The 19547-nt window shown below is 39.5% G+C and overlaps 1 protein-coding gene across 24 annotated transcripts in view; it reads right to left on the bottom strand.

Moving 5' to 3' along the window:
• The window catches only part of EFR3A (EFR3 homolog A), a 151663-nt gene that overhangs the window by 112244 nt on the left and 19872 nt on the right, over positions 1–19547 (bottom strand). For 16 of the 24 annotated variants that reach the window (XR_010599013.1, XR_010599018.1, XR_010599014.1 and 13 more), the window contains one exon: positions 14798–14890. Coding sequence is in view for 11 of the 24 variants with exons in the window: in XM_065586163.1 (XP_065442235.1) it covers positions 14798–14890 (93 nt within the window). In the remaining 13 variants the exon portion in view is untranslated. Of the gene's footprint in view, positions 1–6038; positions 6145–14797; positions 14891–17835; positions 17907–19145; positions 19211–19547 lie in introns of those variants that run through there. The other 8 variants (XR_010599015.1, XM_065586154.1, XM_065586162.1 and 5 more) reach the window with 4 other exon arrangements.

The following is a 19547-nucleotide window of genomic DNA, read 5'->3' as shown; positions in this document are numbered from 1 at the left end:
ATCAGACCCCCTTTTTATACAAGCCTCAAGTTGTGTGTTTTTGAAAGACTGAGGAGAAAAACAGTACTTCTTGGAAGAACACAAAGGGTGTGTGAAGTTGGTAGGTGCTCACTGGGAAGAGGTGAGGGGAAGCGGCGAAGAGAAGACCACGAAGGAGTGCTATTTAGTTAGATTTAACATTTGTTTTTGAGTGGGTGTGCACCAGTGTTCCCTCTAATTTTTCCCACACATGTGAGGAATTAATTTTATTATGTGCACCAAGATGGAGGTGATGTGTGACACATCACCTCCATCTTGGTGCACATAACAAAATTAATGTGGCAGGGGAGGGGCTGAGGGGTTTGGAGTGTGGGAGGGGGGCTCAGGGCTGGGGCAGAGGATTGGGATGCTGGGGAAGAGGGGGATGGAGGGCTCCAGGGTGGAGCAGGGAATGAGGGTTTTAGGGCTAGGGCAGAGGTGCGGGCTCTGGCTAGGGGTGAGGGCTCTGAGGTGGGGCAAGGGATGAGGTGTTTGGGATGCTCGGGTGCTACTGCGGAGAGAGAGAGAGAACGGACTTCCACCAGCTCTCTCCCCACACAACAGCACCTGGGCTGGGGGTGGGGAGGGAGAGGCACCTCTCCCCCGTCGCGGCAGGACTGTGTTGGAGCTGGGTTGGGGGAAGGGCGCCCCTATTCCCCATGCTGGGGGAGAGGAACCTCTCCTTGCCGCGGCAGGTCCATGCTGGGGAAAAGGTGCCTCTCCCCGCCGCAACCCTGAGCCCCTGCGTGGGACTTAATAGGCGGCTGCACAGCCACACGGCTTAGAGGGAATTTAGCTGTGCACACCTAGAGACATTTGGCTACATTTTCCAAATTAAGAAATAAATCAAATATACTGAACATATAGGTATATATTAGGGCTGTCAAGCGATTAAAAATATTAATCACAATTAATCGCGCTGTTAAACAATAATAGAATACCATTTATTTATATATTTTTGCATGTTTTCTACATTTTCAAAGATATTGATTTCAATTACAACACAGAATACAAAGTCTACAGTGGTCACTTTATTTATAATGAAAAATAATATATTTGCTCTGTAAAAGAAAGAAATAGTATTTTTCAATCCACCTCATACAAGTACTTTAGTACAATCTCTTTATTGTGAAAGTGTAACGTACAGATGTAGATTTTTGTTACATAACTGCACTCAAAAATAAAACAATGTAAAACTTTAGCGCTACAAGTCCACCCAGTCCTACTTCAGCCAATCGCTCAGACAAACAAGTTTGATTACAATTTGCAGGAGATAATGCTGCCCGTTTCTTGTTTACAATGTCACTTGAAAGTGAGAATACCTGTTCACATGACACTATAGTAGCCCGCATTGCAAGATATTAACGTGCCAGATGCGCTAAAGATTAATATGTCCCTTTATCCTTCAACCACCATTCCAGAGGACATGCGTCCATGCTGATGATGGGTTCTGCTCGATAATCAAAAGCAGAGTGGACCGATGCATGTTCATTTTCATCATCTGAGTCACATGCTACCAGCAGAAGGTTGATTTTCTTTTTTGGTGGTTCGGGTTCTGTAGTTTCCGCATCAGAGTGTTGCTCTTTTAAGACTTCTGAAAGCATGCTCCACACCTCATCCCTCTCAGATTTTGGACGGCACTTCAGATTCTTAAACCTTGGGTCCAGTGCTGTAGCCATTTTTACAAATCTCACATTGGTACCTTCTTTGAGTTTTGTCAAATCTGCTGTGAAAGTGTTCTTAAAACAAACGTGCTGGGTCATCATCTGAGACTGCTATAACATGAAATATACAGCAGAATGCAGGTAAAACAATACAAATTTAAGTAATGTATTTTTTTTTAAATGAGCATCATCAGCACGGAAGCGTGTCCTCTAGAATGGTGGCCAAAGCATAAAGGGGCATACGAATGTTTAGCATAATTGTAATCAAAATAATATAAAGTGAGCACTGTACACTTTGCCTTCTGTGTTGTAACAAAAATCAATATATTTGAAAATGTAGAAAAATATTCAAAATATTTAACAAACAATAGAATACTAATTGAAATTTAACAGTGCGATTAATCGCCATTAATCAACAGCCCTAGTATATATGTTTATGTAGATATTCTGGCCATATTTTTAATGTTAATACATAGATACAAATTCCAATTTGCCACTGTACACAGAATACATAAATGTGAAATTTATAGCAGAGAGATTCACAAATCAGATTTAATCTGGTCATGAGCATACAGAGAAGATAATCAGATGAGAATCAAGTTACAGACAGAAGGGACATGTGGTAATTTAATATGGTTAGAAACTGGGCATACCAACAAAAAGGTAAAGATTCCCTAGTTAATGGCCCATAAAGATCATACTTCAAGAACGGACACAAAAATGAGATCATAGCATGAAGGAGCTCTAAAAATGTGAAAATGTGCAGAGTCCCATGGATTCCAAGGCGGGAAGGGACCACTATGATCATGCAATCTGATCTCAATGTGATTCAATGAGGTAAACAGTAGTCAGCTACTCTAAGATGCACCTTGACCACCTTACTACCTTTTATCTCTTTTTCCCCAAAGGAGATACTCATTGAACCAGCTACTGGACCTTAGAACTCAATGACTTGAGCCACTGACTGACCAGGAACACATACTCCAGATTAGTTTCACTGTTCAGTTAATACGTCTAGTACAAACACTGTGATGTGTCCTTACCTGAATACTCACTTAGGGCCCAAGTCAAGACGCCACTTAAACATGTATTTACATCTATGCCTACTCATGGCCATATTTAAGCAAGTGCTTTAGTCCCAATGACTTCAGTGCTAAATAAAATTTGATAGAAACAATCTGCTTCACCTTTTCCTTCTGTTTCTTGAGGGAAGGGCACAATTGGAAAGAGAGGCCCACAAGAATGCTGGATGGTCTGTTTCTTTGGCCCTCTGCAAAAAACTTTAATCTACACCACAGTGAAATTCTGTTTCTAGTGTAAGGAAGGATACCCTGATGTAATCTAGATACCTGCACCTAAGCAGATCAGCTTTCAACCTGAGACAGTGGCCTTCACCATCTCACCTGCTTCAAATCCTGTTTGAACCTGATTCCAGGCCAGATGTGTCCTCACAGAATTCCTTCCTAAGCTCCTGACCTTTCTTTTGGAGAAGCAAATTTATAAAGGTAGGAGCCTTCTTCCATGACTTCATCTGGACATTGGTCAGAAAGAACTGGTAATTCATGTTACACAGTTGCAGCAATAGGCTGGTAAACTGTATGTCCTGATGAACCCATATTGCAGTTCACTATCATGGGGGTACTGTACCATTGGTGTGGCCAGTCTTCTAGTTGTGGTTGCCTTCACCACTAAGCTCTCACATGGAGATGGGGGCAAAAGCTGCACTTTTTCCTCAACTGCCTTTGAGACGAAGACAGCTGTGTGAAGGCTTTACCTTGATTTCCTCTATTATCTAGTAAAAATAGACTGCAAAGTCACAGCAACCCAACTGAACAAAGGTTCAATGGCGAGATACCTTCCATTTAGAGCTTTTCAGATTTCTGAACTGATTTAAGCTCAAAAATAAAAAAGTGACCGCATCTGTAAAGAAACTGGAAGACAGCACCTTCCTTGGGGAGTTATTGTCTTGTTGTTCCTCAGCAGAAGTATTTGATGTCCAAGTGCTCCAGATCATCTGAATTCAAATAGTAGCCCACAGCAAAAAGACTCTGCATACCTCAAATCAAGTGGCTGGAATCATGTAGGGAATGGGGGATCCTGAAGCATCTTAAGCACTTCCTGAAGTTCCAAAACTGGCTGATTCAAGAGGTCCAGGGAATGCAAACACTGAAGCTCCAAGTTACCAGCTTAAAGAATGAATGTGACTGAGCATGGAAGAGCTGCCAGGCACCAACCACCAGTGGCATCTGAATGCCAAGGCACGCACCAAATCACCACAGGAATCTATCAAAGCACTCAAGTGAAAGGTTTCAACAATCATACCACATCTGACTGGAAGATACCCAATGAGGAACTGTTAGGATCTAAAGAAAACCTGGAGCAATGGCCAATGAGGCAGGCCACTCACTGACCACAGTCAAGAAGGAACTCACTAAAACATTTGAAAGGTAGTATTTATACTCTGCACAGTATGGCACCACACATCTTCTGCCCTCAAGAATCAAAACCCTCACAACTAGGGAGTTCCATTAGCCTCACATTAAGGATCCGAGATGAAGTGTGGGTCCCACAAAGATGGAATTATTGAGTAAATGAGGTCTTATTAGTGGAGATTTTAAAGATATCTAGTTGACTGAAGAAAGGTTTCCTTAATAGCTTTGTATTCCACTACTTCATAGGTTTTAGTGACACTTTTTAAAGGGAGAAAGAAAATAAAGCAGAGCTCTGTAATTATTTTATGGTGCCTCCTTGTGAATTTACAGAGTTTGATAATTGTGTGGTACTGCTGTTTACAATTTCATTACTCTGCAAGTCTTTATCTATTCAATGGTTAATACTCCTGTGACGTATGCTCTCAGTTCCAAACTTCTGACTAACAAAGATCAGGTGGCTAACGCCTTCCATTTGTGACTTCACAGCATCTCCACAAAAATACACTTCACTACAGACATTCATTACCCAATTTTCAAGCTCTTGGGTTTCCTGGCTTTCTGGACACACTTGTTTTGCTCTTCAAAACCACAATTCCTCTGGCATTCAACCCCTCTCTCACTCCTCATCTTATTTAACAGCTTAAAAAGAAAATTTTAAATGGTTGTTCCAAACATTAGATGGACACGTTTTTTGATTCAGTCAATAGCAAAAATTATTCTAGATATAAAAATGAATGATAAAGAATCAAACAATATTATTCACCTAACTCTCAAATGTATGTAAAGATCAACTACATTGAGATTTTTTTTCCAGGTAAGTATATATACACAATTAAACCAAGAGACATTTTCAGCAGTTTCAGATGGGAAAACCTAGTTTTTTATAGTGCTATCATATTCACAGTATTCCAGCACCTAGGGAAACACAGGTCTCCAAAAAAACAAACATTTTAATCTTAATTTCGATCACCCTGATTCAATTTATCATCATAGGCGGGGGAAGTCTGCTATTTGAATTTGGCTTGCAGGAAATCAACATCCATCACTGAAATCTCCATATTCCCAGTCACTATCATAGCCTGCCTTTCTGACAGATATTGTTCAACATTGGGCATGTATAAATCGCATCTTACTTCCCACCAGAACTCTAGAATATACAATTTCTGCCATCATGCTGTCATCTGATAAAAGATAAAAGATTAAAATGAATAATGATGTAGGTCTAAGTCCAACATAAAAGTGAATAATTTGTAGCAAAGAAAAATGGTCTATACTGAAAATCTTTAATGTTGGGAATAATGTTGGGAATAAACAGAATGCTGGGAATAATTAAGAAAGGGATAGATAATAGGACAGAAAATATGTTGCCTCTATATAAATCCATGGTACATCCACATCTTGAATACTGTGTGCAGATGCAGCCACCCCATCTCAAAAAAGGTATAATGGAATTGGAAAAGGTTCAGAAAAGAGCAACAAAAATGATTAGGGATATGGAACGGCTTCTGTATGAGGTGAGATTAATAAGACTGGGACTTTTCAGCTTGGAAAAGAGACGGCTAAAGGAAGATATGATTTAGGTCTATAAAATCATGACTAGTATAGAGAAAGTAGATAAGGAAGTGCTATTTACTACTTCTCATAACACAAGAACTAGGGGTCACCAAATGAAATCAATAGGCAGCAGGTTTAAAACAAATGAAAGGAAGTATTTCTTCACACAACGCACAGTCAACCGATGGAACTCCTTGCCAGAGGATGCTGGCCTTCACAAAACCATAACAGGGTTCAAAAAAGAACTAGATAAATTAATGGACGATAGGACCATCAATGGCTATTAGCCAGGATGGGCAGGAATCATGTCCCTAGCCTCTGTTTGCCAGAAGCTGGGAAATGAGCAACAGAGGATGGATTACTTGATTACCTGTTCTGTTCATTCCCTCTGGGGCACCTGGGACTGGCCAGTCAGAAGACAGGATACTGGGCTAGATGGACCTTTGGCACTACTTGGTCAGACCATTCTTATGTTCCTATGTTTTTCAATAAAAAAAATAAAAGTAACTGCTCAGCACATACACAGTGCTACCCTTGTGAAGTAAAGCTGCCAAGTCTAAGTAAAACAGTAAAAGCTTTCTAAAGGTGTATCTTCTGATCTTTTAAAAATGTGGGTAGTACTTGCCAATGTGTTTGTCAGCTGCCATAAAATTCATGATCATCATCTCTGGGCTAAAGATATGGGGATTAATACAAAGATATAACATACATTATTTTATCATCTTATTCTTATCAGTCCCAAATGCCACTCTTTCACAAACCACAATTAAGAAATTCAGAAAGTTATTGTTTCACAAAGACAAGTTGTTGACAGAAGTCATTGTGTTTCTGACCTTGCTTTATTAAAGTAAGCTAGGCAAGCAATAACCAAACTGGAGTAGGATACACAATATTGCTTTAAGATGTACACTGCCAAGGTTGATTGGTCCAAAATTAGATTTTCCATCATAGCCTCCTTAACTCCAATAAAAAGAAGTTATATGTTTTTCTTACCCTTGTTCACTTAATATAGAAAGAACTATCACACTATAAATAGTAATGACAGAGGTCACAACTTTAAGATGGCTTTTTCATAACTCATGTCAGGAAAATCGGATTATATTTAGTTCTGAGAGTGTGTAATACTCTCTCAAGACTGAAGGATGCCTACTATTACGCTGAGTGTAATGCAACATTTTTGGGCAATTACACCTAATGAAAGACTCAGAATGTTTGCTCCTAAATCCCTAATAGGCTGACCTTCCAAGCAGCTTTAATTTTCTACCCTCTGATATGCTCCCCATCCTGCAATCCTGTACCACATAACACATATACCCTCTTTAACTAAGGCTCTCTCTACACTACAAATATTAAACTAGCCAGGCTACACATTCATCTGACGCAGTTGCAATAAATATGGTTGAGCTACATCCATCCAGCAGCTTTTTCCACATCAAAACCAAGTGTAAAACTTGTTTATTTTATACACACACACACACACACACACCCCCCAACACTGACTTCACTGTTTTTACCAGTGCATTCTGGGAAAGTCAGGACATCAAAGGCCCCCAGCATACATACAGAACAATACCAATAACATGGGAGGACCACTCAGTCTGGTGATACAGACATGAGGTGCTGTGCAGATGGCATCCTCTAAACAGATCTGACCTGATTACAGGACAACTTTGTGAGAGCCTAGACTACTGGATGGGAAACATTAACATCCAGAGTTACTGTTCAACAAATAGAATAGAAAAACACCACATTTGGAAGCAACTAATGTCACTAACAAGTTAAAAACCTGGTAAAACTGTTCGGGTGTACAAGAGGCCTTAGACCAGACTTGCACTTGAGATACAGCCATGCAAGAAAACTTGGTTACAACATGGTTATTCCTTGTTACAAAAACGTAAAGAGTAGACAGGATCTTATCCAGCTTTTCTAACCAAGATCTCACCTGTGTTTCATAACCTGGCTAAATCTAAAAGTTTCTCTGGAAACTGTAAACATTTTAAAGGTTTACCCTTGTATGAAACAGTTAACTTCCAATTTATTTTGCATATTGGAACATTGTTTTGGTTAGGGAACAATCTAGGTATAGCTATGTCAGAAAACCAGAAGTGTATCTGTAGCATTGAAATGCTTAAGTGCAGTCTCTGCAACAAACATTTACTCATTTCATATTAATTTTTCACATATTAATTTTCCCCACATATGGGCAGCTTGCTCCCATTCACCTTATACTTTCCAAAATCAGGAGAAAACCTAATTTTACATAACCACAAATAAGGAGACTAGATCCATCTCTGCTTGACATTAATAAAATAAACGCTATGGTCAAGATTTTCAAAAATAACTAATTATTTCGGCTCCTATCTTGAAACAAATTAAGATCCCAGTTCAGCAAGATACTTAAACATATGCCTAACTTTAAGCATCTGAGTAGTTTATGCTTGAAGTTAGGGATGTAATTAAGGAAAAAAGAGAGGGACATAAGTGACTTGATGAATTTGGACCTTAGTATGTCTCAATTGGAGCACCCAAAAAATTGAGGTACAAACCACTAGTCACTTTTGAAGATCTTGGCTTAAACTTTTACTTTCAAGTTTCACACAATATCCATGCAAACATTTTCTAATTGTATACAATCTTTGACACAGTTACTACATGGCTAAAGATACAAAGGAACCATTTTTTCCCCATAACTAACAGATGAGTATATGGTGATGATTTACATAAAAACTACCATACTGGTCACAGCAATGGTCCATCTAGCCCAGTAGCCTTTCTCCAACAGTGGCCAGTACTGGCACTTCAGTCTGAGTGTACAGAACAGGGCAGTTTGAGTGATTCACTCCTCCTCCCCTCCCCAGCTACTAGCAGTCAGAGGCAGTCCCCGAGCATGGTGCTGTACCCCCAACCATCTTGGCTAGTAGCCATTGATGGACCTATCCTCCTTGAACTTATCTAGTTCTTATCTAAATTGTACCCAGTCATCACAGTACCTCATGGCAACAAGTTCCACAAGTTAATTGTGGGTTGTGTGGATAAAAAAAACACTCTGTCTTGTTTGTATTAAACCTGCTGCCTATTAATTTAATTGGGTGACAAAGAATGCCTGTTAGCATTAACAATTACCTTCCTAGAACAAGCTGACATCAGGAAGGTGAAAATTTTAATAGTGTTTTAGGAGGAAAAGTATCAATTTATAAGGGAAAATATATGAATTAATTTACATTTGAGGCTGTTCAATATATGACAATGTACAGGAATACATTTTTAGTCTGATTTACAATTACATTTTGAGAACTGTTCTTTTAATCAGTATTTATGCTGGGATGATATATAAAGTTCTTTACACTTCATTAGAATGTGTTTTCATACATAATGCAAGATTTGAGGTCTACCTACAATTTTTCCTTTTCAAGTGCTTGGGTTTTGTAAAGTGATGGGTAAACTATGCTATTATACAGCAATCTTAACTAGTTTTGGAATTAATGTTTTAAGAATACTTTTTCTTCTATAGATAAATTAAAACATTATTTAAATTGTTTTTAAAAAATGTCAAATGGACAAGACAGATTTTTAAATTAAAAAAAAAGAGTAAACTATGCAGTCCAAATTAATAAGGACTTGCAAATCCCACCCTCACTCAAGCCCCAATCCAGCAAAGCACTCAATATTCAGCATGTGCTTAAACGAGTTGCTGGATCAGGGCCTAAAAGCACACATGCACACATTCACTACATAGCTAAATTATTCAGACAGAATAGTTAGATGGGGAGGGCCCCGAGTTATTACAGAAATTCTTTCCCAGGTTTCTGTTGGGCACGTCTTGCCCACATGTTCAGGATTTAACTCGGGGGTCTCAAACACGCGGCCCATTCCCGGCCAATGGGAGCTGCTGTGGGTGGTGCCTGAAGCAACAGCCACACACACCCCTGCGCCCCTCCTCCCCCAGGTTCCATCCGCTTCCCGGAGCGGTGCGGGGGTAGGGCAGGGCAGGCCAGCAGGCAGGGAGCCTGCCCTGCCCCTGGTGCGTGACAGGCTGGAGCCACCCCCCGAACCCCTCCTGCAGCCAAACCCCCTACCCTGAGCCCCCTGCCGCACCCCTCCTGCACCCTGCCCCCCTGCTGCACCCTGCACCCCGACTCACTGTCCTGAGGCCCCTGCTGCACCCCTCTTGCACCCTATCCCCCCTGCCCTGAGCCCCCTACTGCACCCCAATCCCCCTGCCCTGAACCCCCTGCTGCATCCTGCACGCTGACCCCCTGCCCTGAACCCCCCACTGCACCCCGCACTCCTCCTGCACCCCAACCCCCTGCCCTGAGCCTCCTGCTGCACCCTACCCCCCTGCCGCACCCCTCACCCCTCCTGCACCCCACACCCCAACTCCCTGCCCTGAGCCCCGGACACACCCCACACCCCTCCTGCACCCCCTGGGGGCAGGGAGGGGGCAGAGTTGGGGTGGGGATTTCAGGGAAGGGGTTGGAATGGGGGCAGGGAAGGGGTGGGGGCGGGGGGGAGGTGTCAGTAAATGCGGCTCTCAGGCCAATGTACTAGTCCTCATGTGGCCCTCATGGTCATTTGAGTTTGAGACCCTTGATCTAACTGATCACCATATTTGGGGTTGGGAAGGAATTCTACCAATCTGACCTGAGGGAGAGACCCTGGGAGTTTTTTGCCTTCCTCTGCAGCATGGGGCACAGAACACTTGAATGTTTAAACTAGTGTAAATGGGGAGTTCTACATAACTTGAAGTCTTTAAACCAAGATTTGAGGACTTCAGTAACTCAATCTATAATGCTGGTAAAAAGTGCTAACTGACTTAGGCCATATCTACACTACCACTTATGTTGGCAATACTTACTTTGCTCAGGGATGTGAAAAAAAAAATCACACATGCCCCCGGAGCAACATAAATGTTACGAGCATAGTGTTGTGCGTGCTACCACTTATGTCGGCAGGAGAGCTTCTCCCACCTACATAGCTACCACCACTCATGTAGGTGGCTTTATCATGTCGATGGGAGAGCTCTCTCCTGTCAGCATACAGCAGCTACACAAGCCATTTTACAGCGGCGCAGCTGCATCAGTGCTGCTGTGCTGCTATAAGCTAGCTAGTATAGACATGGCCTGAGGAGACTCAAAATCTTTCCCCTATCCAGGAATTTTCACTTTAAAAGACTTTCCCCAGCAGAGGACGACAACAGAAGTTTCTGTCTCCATGCTTCTTCCTCCATAGCTTTCATGACAAAAGAACTGGGTCTAGTTTTCACACAAAGTAATCTTTCACTATATGTGCTCATAAAACTTCCTCTTTAAGAACGAATGACAAATCTACCTAGATTTTAAATATTAAGGTTCAATTATTTTGTTGGGAATCTCATGAGACAAACTTTATACACAGACTGTAAGCACTGCAGGACTAATATGTCATATTAATAAGCAAAAAAACTGAATCAGTTAAGGTGACTACAAATCCACAAAAGGAAAATGAAAAGTTAAGCCACCTAACAATACATACCCTGTATTCCTCCACCCACAAGCACACATCTTTACCATTACAACAACTGTACATCACAAAACATACACTGCAACCTTAACTCTGCACAACCTGTTTACCAGATTCCTTTCCCTATCCTCAGCCACTAGAAGGATGTTTGATATATAGTAACAGATATTGGGAGAGTGTAGTTTGGTAAAGGGGTATGTAAAGAAGGATCATTAGAGACTGACTGATGACTGGCAACCCCAAAAGGGCAGGATTAAGGCTGCTATATCGTCTGTGTTCAGTAGTTCTTTCTAAGCTGCAACTAAGGTATTGCAGGACATGCCAATGCACACACAGCACCCAGTCCTACCCCCAATGAAGTCAGTAACAAAACATGACGTGAGTGAGAACAGGACTGGATCAATAATTCAATATATATCATAATACCACTGCTTATTATGCATAAAATTCTGGTTTTATACTTAGCTCATATTCCCACCCTTCTCTTCACTCCCCATTTGCCTGTTTCAGTCACCTGCTGCATTGTCAAATTCAAGCCCCAATTTAGCTTGCAGCCATTGATTATCAGTTCTCTTTGGACAGCAGTCTTTTTACTACATTTCTACAAAGCACCTAGCACAATGTGGCTTTAACCCTCAGCTGGCCCCCCAAGTTGCTACTGTATGAGAAATTAAACAAGAATTAAAGTTAGTGACAGTTTAGGTTGCACCAAAACCCATCCTACCCACTTAAACCCTTGTCTGTTCATACTTTTATGCTTTCAAGTTAACATAAAAGTTTCCAGTATTCCTTACCATCTTTACATTGTGTACAATGCTGTTAAAACTTCCTCCAAAAGGCATTCACTTCCATCTCCAACCCATATTAGACAGCAACACATAGCTCAACTTTATTCAGTTCACCCTGTCATGCAAAACTCAGTGACCTCAGTTTCTTGCATCAACAGTTTGACATGTCTGTCACATGCTTTTGGAATTTATTTTGCTTTCACACTGCTGATGTTACCGTTAAGGTTTACTTTAGAGTGCAAATTTGATGAAGTTGGATATGTATTGCTTTTTTAGGGTTACCATACGTCCTCTTTTTCCCGGACATGTCCGGCTTTTCGGCAGTCAAACCCCCGTCCGGGGGGAATTGCCAAAAAGCCGAACATGTCCGGGAAAATGGCGGCTCTGCTCCTCCCCGACTCTTCGGCTCTGTTTAAGAGCCGGGCTGCCCGAGCGCTACCGGCTTTGGGCAGCCCCCGTGCCTCCGGACCCTGCGCCGCCGGAGCCCGGGAGGGGAAGTGCCCGGCTGGGGGCGCAGGGTCCGGAGGCATAGGGGCTGCCCAAAGCCCGAGCGCTACCGGCTTCACCGTTTGCCGGGCAACCTCCAGACCCTGCGCCCGCCTCCAGGGAGCAAAGATAAGGTTTTTCTTTCTTCAGGTGTCAGCTCTAAACAAATAGTGCAGGCTCTTGATTATCATGTGGAACAATCAAGTGGATTTGAATGGGAAGATTGTAAAAAGAGTATGAAAAATCAGTTAGGGCTCAGACTGTTTCCTGAACATCAAATATTCAACATTTACTGTAAATTTAGATCATTTCTAAGTGTTTAAAGATTGACCAATATTGAAGTGTTAATCTTTATGAAAGCAGTAGTTATGGGTACTTTAGTGTACTGTCTATAGATTTAATGTTCTGGAGTTATGTTTATTTTCAAAGCATAGGACACTCATAAGGTGACAGCAAGACAATCTCCACTATAAATATTTTTCAATTTTCTCATTATAAATTAGTTTTAATAGGATTTATTAGTAGTTTAATCAGGTACTGATTTACTGTATCTTATGAAAGTGTTGCCTTTTTTAAATGAAAAATATTGCAGTAGCTACAAAACATTTGCAACAGGCTAACAAAATAAAGTAATATTCCATTAATGGAGAATTTTAATTGGGACATGCTCTTCAGATATCACAGTTGGAGGCTAGTTTGAATTTTAAATGGTTTTCCATCTTTCAAAAATATTCTTTGTGGTTTATTTATGATTTCCTATACTCCCAGCAAGCCACTAGTTACCTTTTCATATGAAAATGTTCTTCATCAGGAAAGGTCTGTATAATACTGCATAATTTTTTAAGGTGGCACAGCTTCAATCACTCCCTTATAACTTTTATTTTATCCAAAGGTAGCTTTCAAGTATGACCCTACACTTATGATGTGCTAAACCAACTTGGCTTAAACCAAAAACCTCACATTCAGTCAGGCACAGTCTTCTCCATGCTGCTGGGCACCAGCAGCAGGAATACTGTGAGCAAAAGACTAGTCTCCTTTCTGTCCATGCCAGTGCCACATACCACATCAGCCCCCAGGTACTGGGAAGAACAACTGCAGTGGAAGTCCTGCTCAGCCCCTGCAGCCTGGGGATGAAGCATTTTCAGTCACTCTGGAGAATGATACATGTACAGTCTGGTCAGCACGTAGGGACACAGCACGCTCAGTGAAATGGAATCTTTTGAAACTTTAGCCGACGGTCTCCAACAAACCTCGACTGAATATGTACAAACTGATTTATTTATTTATAAAAGCAGCTTATAACTCGGCCAAATTTGGGTACATTTTCAACAGGATAGAAAAAACAAGGTGACCCCCTTGCCAAATTTTGAATTCCTCATCCAAAACACAGAGGCACTTCTCAATGAAATGGCTAATAACCCATTTTTCCTCAAAATTCATTCTGGGAAATGCTTACACTGGTTTTGTTGAAACTTGCAAAAAGCCTTCAGCTTGGAAAATTTGAACCCGAACAGTTAAAGAATTCAAAAGTTTTAAGGCACAGAAAACAGGGTCTTCTAATGGAAAATGTGAGGCAACCTTAAGCAAAGGCACTGTTAACATTTTACCCATAATCTGGAATAAGTGAAAAAAGCCCTCTGCCCCCTACGGACACCCGCAGATGGATCAGCCAGAATCTCAATGTGCTCCTGGTGCACATGACCAAGAGCATCTACAGCTGAGAGACACAATGAACACATGGAGGGGGTAATGCCATAACTACACCACACTTTCATACAAGCCAGTGGAACAGAGCCAACATACTCTGTTTGCCCATTTGTAGAGCTCCCGCCAATTTGTGCCAAAGACCTCAAAGAGCCTTCACTCTTCCACCAACTGATGTGAGTTTTGGCTGTAACTGCCAGAGGAGTTATTAAATTTGATGATCTTATCCTTGCTTTAAGATCTAGTTTTTCCAATTACCAGCTTCCTTCAATTCCAGAATGAGTTTAGCAGCACATATTCTCATTAACTCCTAGAAATGAGATTACACCATTTGAAAGCTGGAATTGAGGCATCCAATTAATTTCTATCCCTGATTATTCACAAAGTATCTGATCTTAAAGTGATCCCTGGTCCCTTCCAGAAGGCAAAAAAAGAAAACCCAGAGGCTATTTGTCAGACAGGCCAAAAATATCAGTTTTCAGTGTATCAATCATTAATTGCTATCAGTCATCTCAGGCCAGTTCACTCTTAGTCTTTTGATACAATAACATGCATATAGACACATGGCAAACAAAAATTAAACCAATTTATCTTTATATTTTTATGCAACAAAAATCAGAACACTCGCATGTATAATCAGCATGAGTCTTACCTGTCCGTCCCATGATTCAGAAATCAGGATCAAATAATGCTGGACATGAAGATTAATCAACGACTGATACGAAAACCAGTTGCAAAGTAATTTCTGTAAACAACAACAATAGGCTTTAACAAACAGGTAAGTTAATAAAATTTAGCAACCCTTTTATAAAATATTCACTGCAAATTTTTGATTTTGAACTTCAGTATGATTTTAGCCAATAGACAGGGTTTTTCTTCATTTTCTAAGCTATCAGAGGCATACATAACTTTTTAGTAGATAATGAAAAGACATAAGGGCACTAATTAAATCAAATACTGAAAATGCAAAAAAATTGAGATAGCATTCATCAGTTATAAATTGCATAGATAATTTTAGATACAGAAGTTTCCATTGCTTCTAATTTGCACAGCCCCTTTCCTAATGTAGAACACTAGAAAATCATCAATAGCTAATTAGGCACTGCAAAATCCATGTGAAAAAACAAAAGTCTTCATAGGAATATATTCTCTGCCTATCAAAGGTCCACCATCTGCCAAGACCTATTTTGAATATGTACTTGTATAACCTACTAAAAAGGTACAATATTCTGGACAGAGTCCTAATTGGGCAGTTGTAATTTGTTAGTTATTTTGTATTTTGCAGATTGTTTCATTATCTTCTAGTGGACTTAACACTGTACAACTTTATTAAAATTGTTTAATGTTTTTATGTGTACACAGATATAAAGCAAAGTGCCCTTTCAAAACTTACAATGAAATACTTTTATTCAGGAGATTTTAAAATAAAGCCATCACTGTAGTAAATGTTCTCCTAAAGCCTTGTATATTCAATTATTTTGTCATTTTGTATATTGAAACCTGCACTGTAATTGCATAAGCAAGAGGAAAACTTGAAAAAACAGCGTTAGCTGTTAGCAACAGGGATAGCTCAGTGGTTTGAGCATTAGCCTGTTAAACCCAGGGTTGTGGGTTCAATCCTTGAGGGGGCCATTTAGGGATTTGGGGCAAAAATCTGTCTGGGGATTGGTCCTGCTTTGAGCAGGGGGTTGGACTAGATGACCTCCTGAGGTCCCTTCCAACCCTGATAGTCTATGAAACAAAAATCAATAAAAGGTTTGTAAAAGCAGACAGGTAAAAAAAGTGTGTTTCAAGAAAATACTAACGTAAATCCTTCTTTGTCAACTATTTCAAGGAAAAATTACACTCTATGTGAAGATTCCTTTTCTAGTATCCACAATCAGGGAAGTTTTGTTCTGCAGTGTTTTAATACTACTCTATTAAATACTTCATATGAAGCACAATTTTACATGAGTAATTTGAAGATTCTCCACACAAGTGAGAAGTATAAGCACTCTGAACAAAACATTTGTATTAATATATTTTTTTTCCACTGAGTAACTCAAATACATTTTTATTTGAAAGGAACTCAAAGAATGGCTTTTATTTATAATCTGATCGGCGTATTCATCAATATGATATGCAAAATGAAAAATGGGTTCATAGCTTATCTGGCAACTGAAGCACGGGTCGCAGCTCCATAGTTATGGCTGAATTGAATTTTGCACTTGGACTATAGAGGACGACAGGTCAGGACACTCATAATTGGGGAACTTGCCTTCAAAAATAACAACCAATCACCACCCTTCCTCTGCAGCTAACTGACATGCTACCATTCTATTGGTCTGATGAGTCAGTGATGAGAGAAGACTGGACTCAAGAATTCTCCTTAATAAATAATTTTGGCCCCAATTGTCATTGCTCCTTAAAGTTTCTGTGGCTGCATACTACCTTGGGCATCAAGGCATGGCTGCCTAGGCTTCATTGTGTACTGGAGTAGCTGAGGCAAGAGTGCAGCGAAACTGAGCACCAGTTCTCCCCACGGTGCTGCTTTCTGTTGTTGAAGGCAACAAGGAAGACAGTGAGGGAGAAGTTCAGAGAGAGAAAGAATGGGAATGCAAGGGACAGGGGGAAACAAGGGGTGTTGGGCCTAGGGTAAAGAAGGTATGTGCATGGGGAAAGAGGCTATAATAGGCAGATGGGCTTTATGCAAATAGGGAGTCTGGAGTGAGAGGCACAGAAAAGAATCCAGGCCAGAGGATAGACCCTTGCAACTCACCTACAAGCTTCAGGTTTGGGTCAGGTATGAAAATGACACTCTTGAGGTTGGGTTGGGCTTTAAAATTAGGTCCAAGCAGACCTTCTCTTCCTGTTCCTGCCTCATCATCCAGTAGAATGAAGTTGAAAGGCTTCCCATGGCACTTATAAACATGGATTCCTTCACCATCCCAGAATCCTGACTGCTACACAGCCTTCTCTCTCCAATACAACCCTCTCCTTCTACATCATCTTTCTTTTTTGTTAAATACTGTTACAAAGTACTGTATTTAAGTCTTTATCTTGGCTATTCAAGATACAGCGAGGGTTTCAACAATACAACACAGAATACAAAATGACAAACATTTAAAAATATATAAGGTTATAGGAAAACACTGTCTATTACTGTGGTCACTTGTAACTATATTTCATAGGAGAAATGTTTTAAAAAAAAACTTAGTTCCTTTTTTACTGGGAATGCTGCTTTCATTTATTTATGGACTAATGTGATTGCAAAGTCAAAGCAAATATAAATCAAACTGGGTTCCCACTCAGTATCAGGTATTTCCTCTTTGTCCATTCTGGAGTTCAATAGGAGTTTAAAATCATAATAAAGTAATGTGAATGGAAGTTTTTCCATCGAATATTCTTGCTGGCTCTTTCAAGGAAATGTCTATCTTCTACTCTTTCCAGAGTATGTTATTCTTTAAGAAGCAAGGGAAATAGAAAACTATTAGTTCTCTTTTACAATGTGGAGAAATATAGTTAGAATCATTTTGCTCAATTTGGGCTTGTTTATAGTAGATGCAATACTATCCATCACTCTTGGCCAAAATCTGCAACAGTAGAATTCCCAGGACCACAAATTACAAATAAACCCACTGAAATATTTTATTTCCACTGCAGTTTTGCAGACATTTAAATACAAATCAAATTTAGTTGTGTACCACTTACATGCTAACTGGCACAGATGTTTATTACTAGTTGTAGACTTGATTGTGTCCCTATCGTACCCACAAACAACCCTTTGAAATACAAAAGAGATTTTTTAGAAATGACCACTAATCTTCTCAAGTAACTCTGCCAGTAAATTTAGCATCTTTGTAGCAAGACAGAATGTGGGATTCATGTAATACTTTGTACTTTCGTAATATCATGTAAAACTAAGAATACAGTTATAAATTAAAATATTAAGAAGGAGAAACCATTTCTTAAAGAAAAAATGTATATAATCTCATATTTCCTGATGTTTCAATACTTTCATGGAACTCCCATATACACTCCCAATTGGGGTGGGGTGAAAAAAAAAAAAAAAAGGTGGCACTGAACTATAAAGACAATTTTGACAACAAAGGCAACTTAAAAGATTTGTGATAGCAATGTATTCTGTACAATTTCTGCTAGTAATATTAAAAGAAAGTTGGTAAACTCATTGTTCAGTTGGTCATTAATTTATCATAATATTTTTAACACTCAAAACAATATTAGACTGAAAAGTTTTGCCATAAATAAGAAGCAGAATATTAAGGAGAACAGAGGAAAGACAATATTGTATGGGAAAGGAAGAGTTTGTATTTAAAGTTTTCAACATCCGGTGCAATAGGTATTGACTCAGTAGACTTTGAAAACTCTCTCTTCCCTGTAATCTCTCACTAATTTACTTGGAGTTTGGAATGATTGGAAGACCCAAGTGAGAACAGACTTAAATCCCCGACAGCATATAATACTATTTTTTAAACAAGTGTAATTTGTAATCTCAAGTAAGAGAACTCCTTCATTCCATTCAATCCACCTGCTATAAAGCAGACTTCGCTTTACACAAACTAAAAAAAATAAAAAATAAAAAATATCTTCAACATATCCTTTGGCTGAAGATAAAAGTAGTCATTACAGAATGCCAGAAACAGACACATCAGATTTGAGAAGTAGGAATGAAATTCTAAAATAGAAATAATTGAGGAAAACTAATCCAAGACTTTGGAATACTTCTGTAACAATGAGTGAACAATTTGAGTATTCTAAAGTTGGGCTTGTTCTACATTAAGCCTTGCTAATTCTCACATAATGAATACATATACCTGATAATTCTAATGATGAGTGGTCTCTTTCCAACTAAACAAATTAAACAGAACATTATAGTATTGTTTCCTATTATCACTACTGTAATAATTATTCTAATTAATAGTATAGCCAGCTACACTTGTAAAAATAAAATGACTGACATTTTATGCCTTATCTTGGTTTTCTTCATGTTTGCTTATTACCTTACATACTCCAGAGACACACAATGGGCCTGCCAATCATTGTTGAGAATTCTTACTAGTTAACCACAAGAGGCATTATAAACATTCCCCCACAAAAAAGTATGAATTTACAGTTAAGACCGCTTAATTGTATTTCAATCAATTGAATCACTAAAAATCTAGAAAATCACCAGTTAAGATAACATTCACACATACATCAATCTCAAGGCATATGCCTTGCCACCCAAGCACACAGCTCACACAATGAACACACTTCTCACTCCAACCAGGATGGATAAACTGATTTTTTGTATTTCAAATCACAAATATCAGATTTTTATGTAATTTTTTAAAAATTGTGCTTAAAAGGAAAATTTAAAGTTTGTTAAGACCTAAATTTATTATTACAATTTAAATAAATAT

This window comes from Chrysemys picta, chromosome 2 (genome assembly GCF_011386835.1).
Source record: "Chrysemys picta bellii isolate R12L10 chromosome 2, ASM1138683v2, whole genome shotgun sequence".
Lineage (NCBI taxonomy): Eukaryota > Metazoa > Chordata > Testudines > Emydidae > Chrysemys > Chrysemys picta.
Note: the sequence above shows the minus strand (reverse complement) of the source record. Positions and strands in the feature narration are given on the sequence as shown.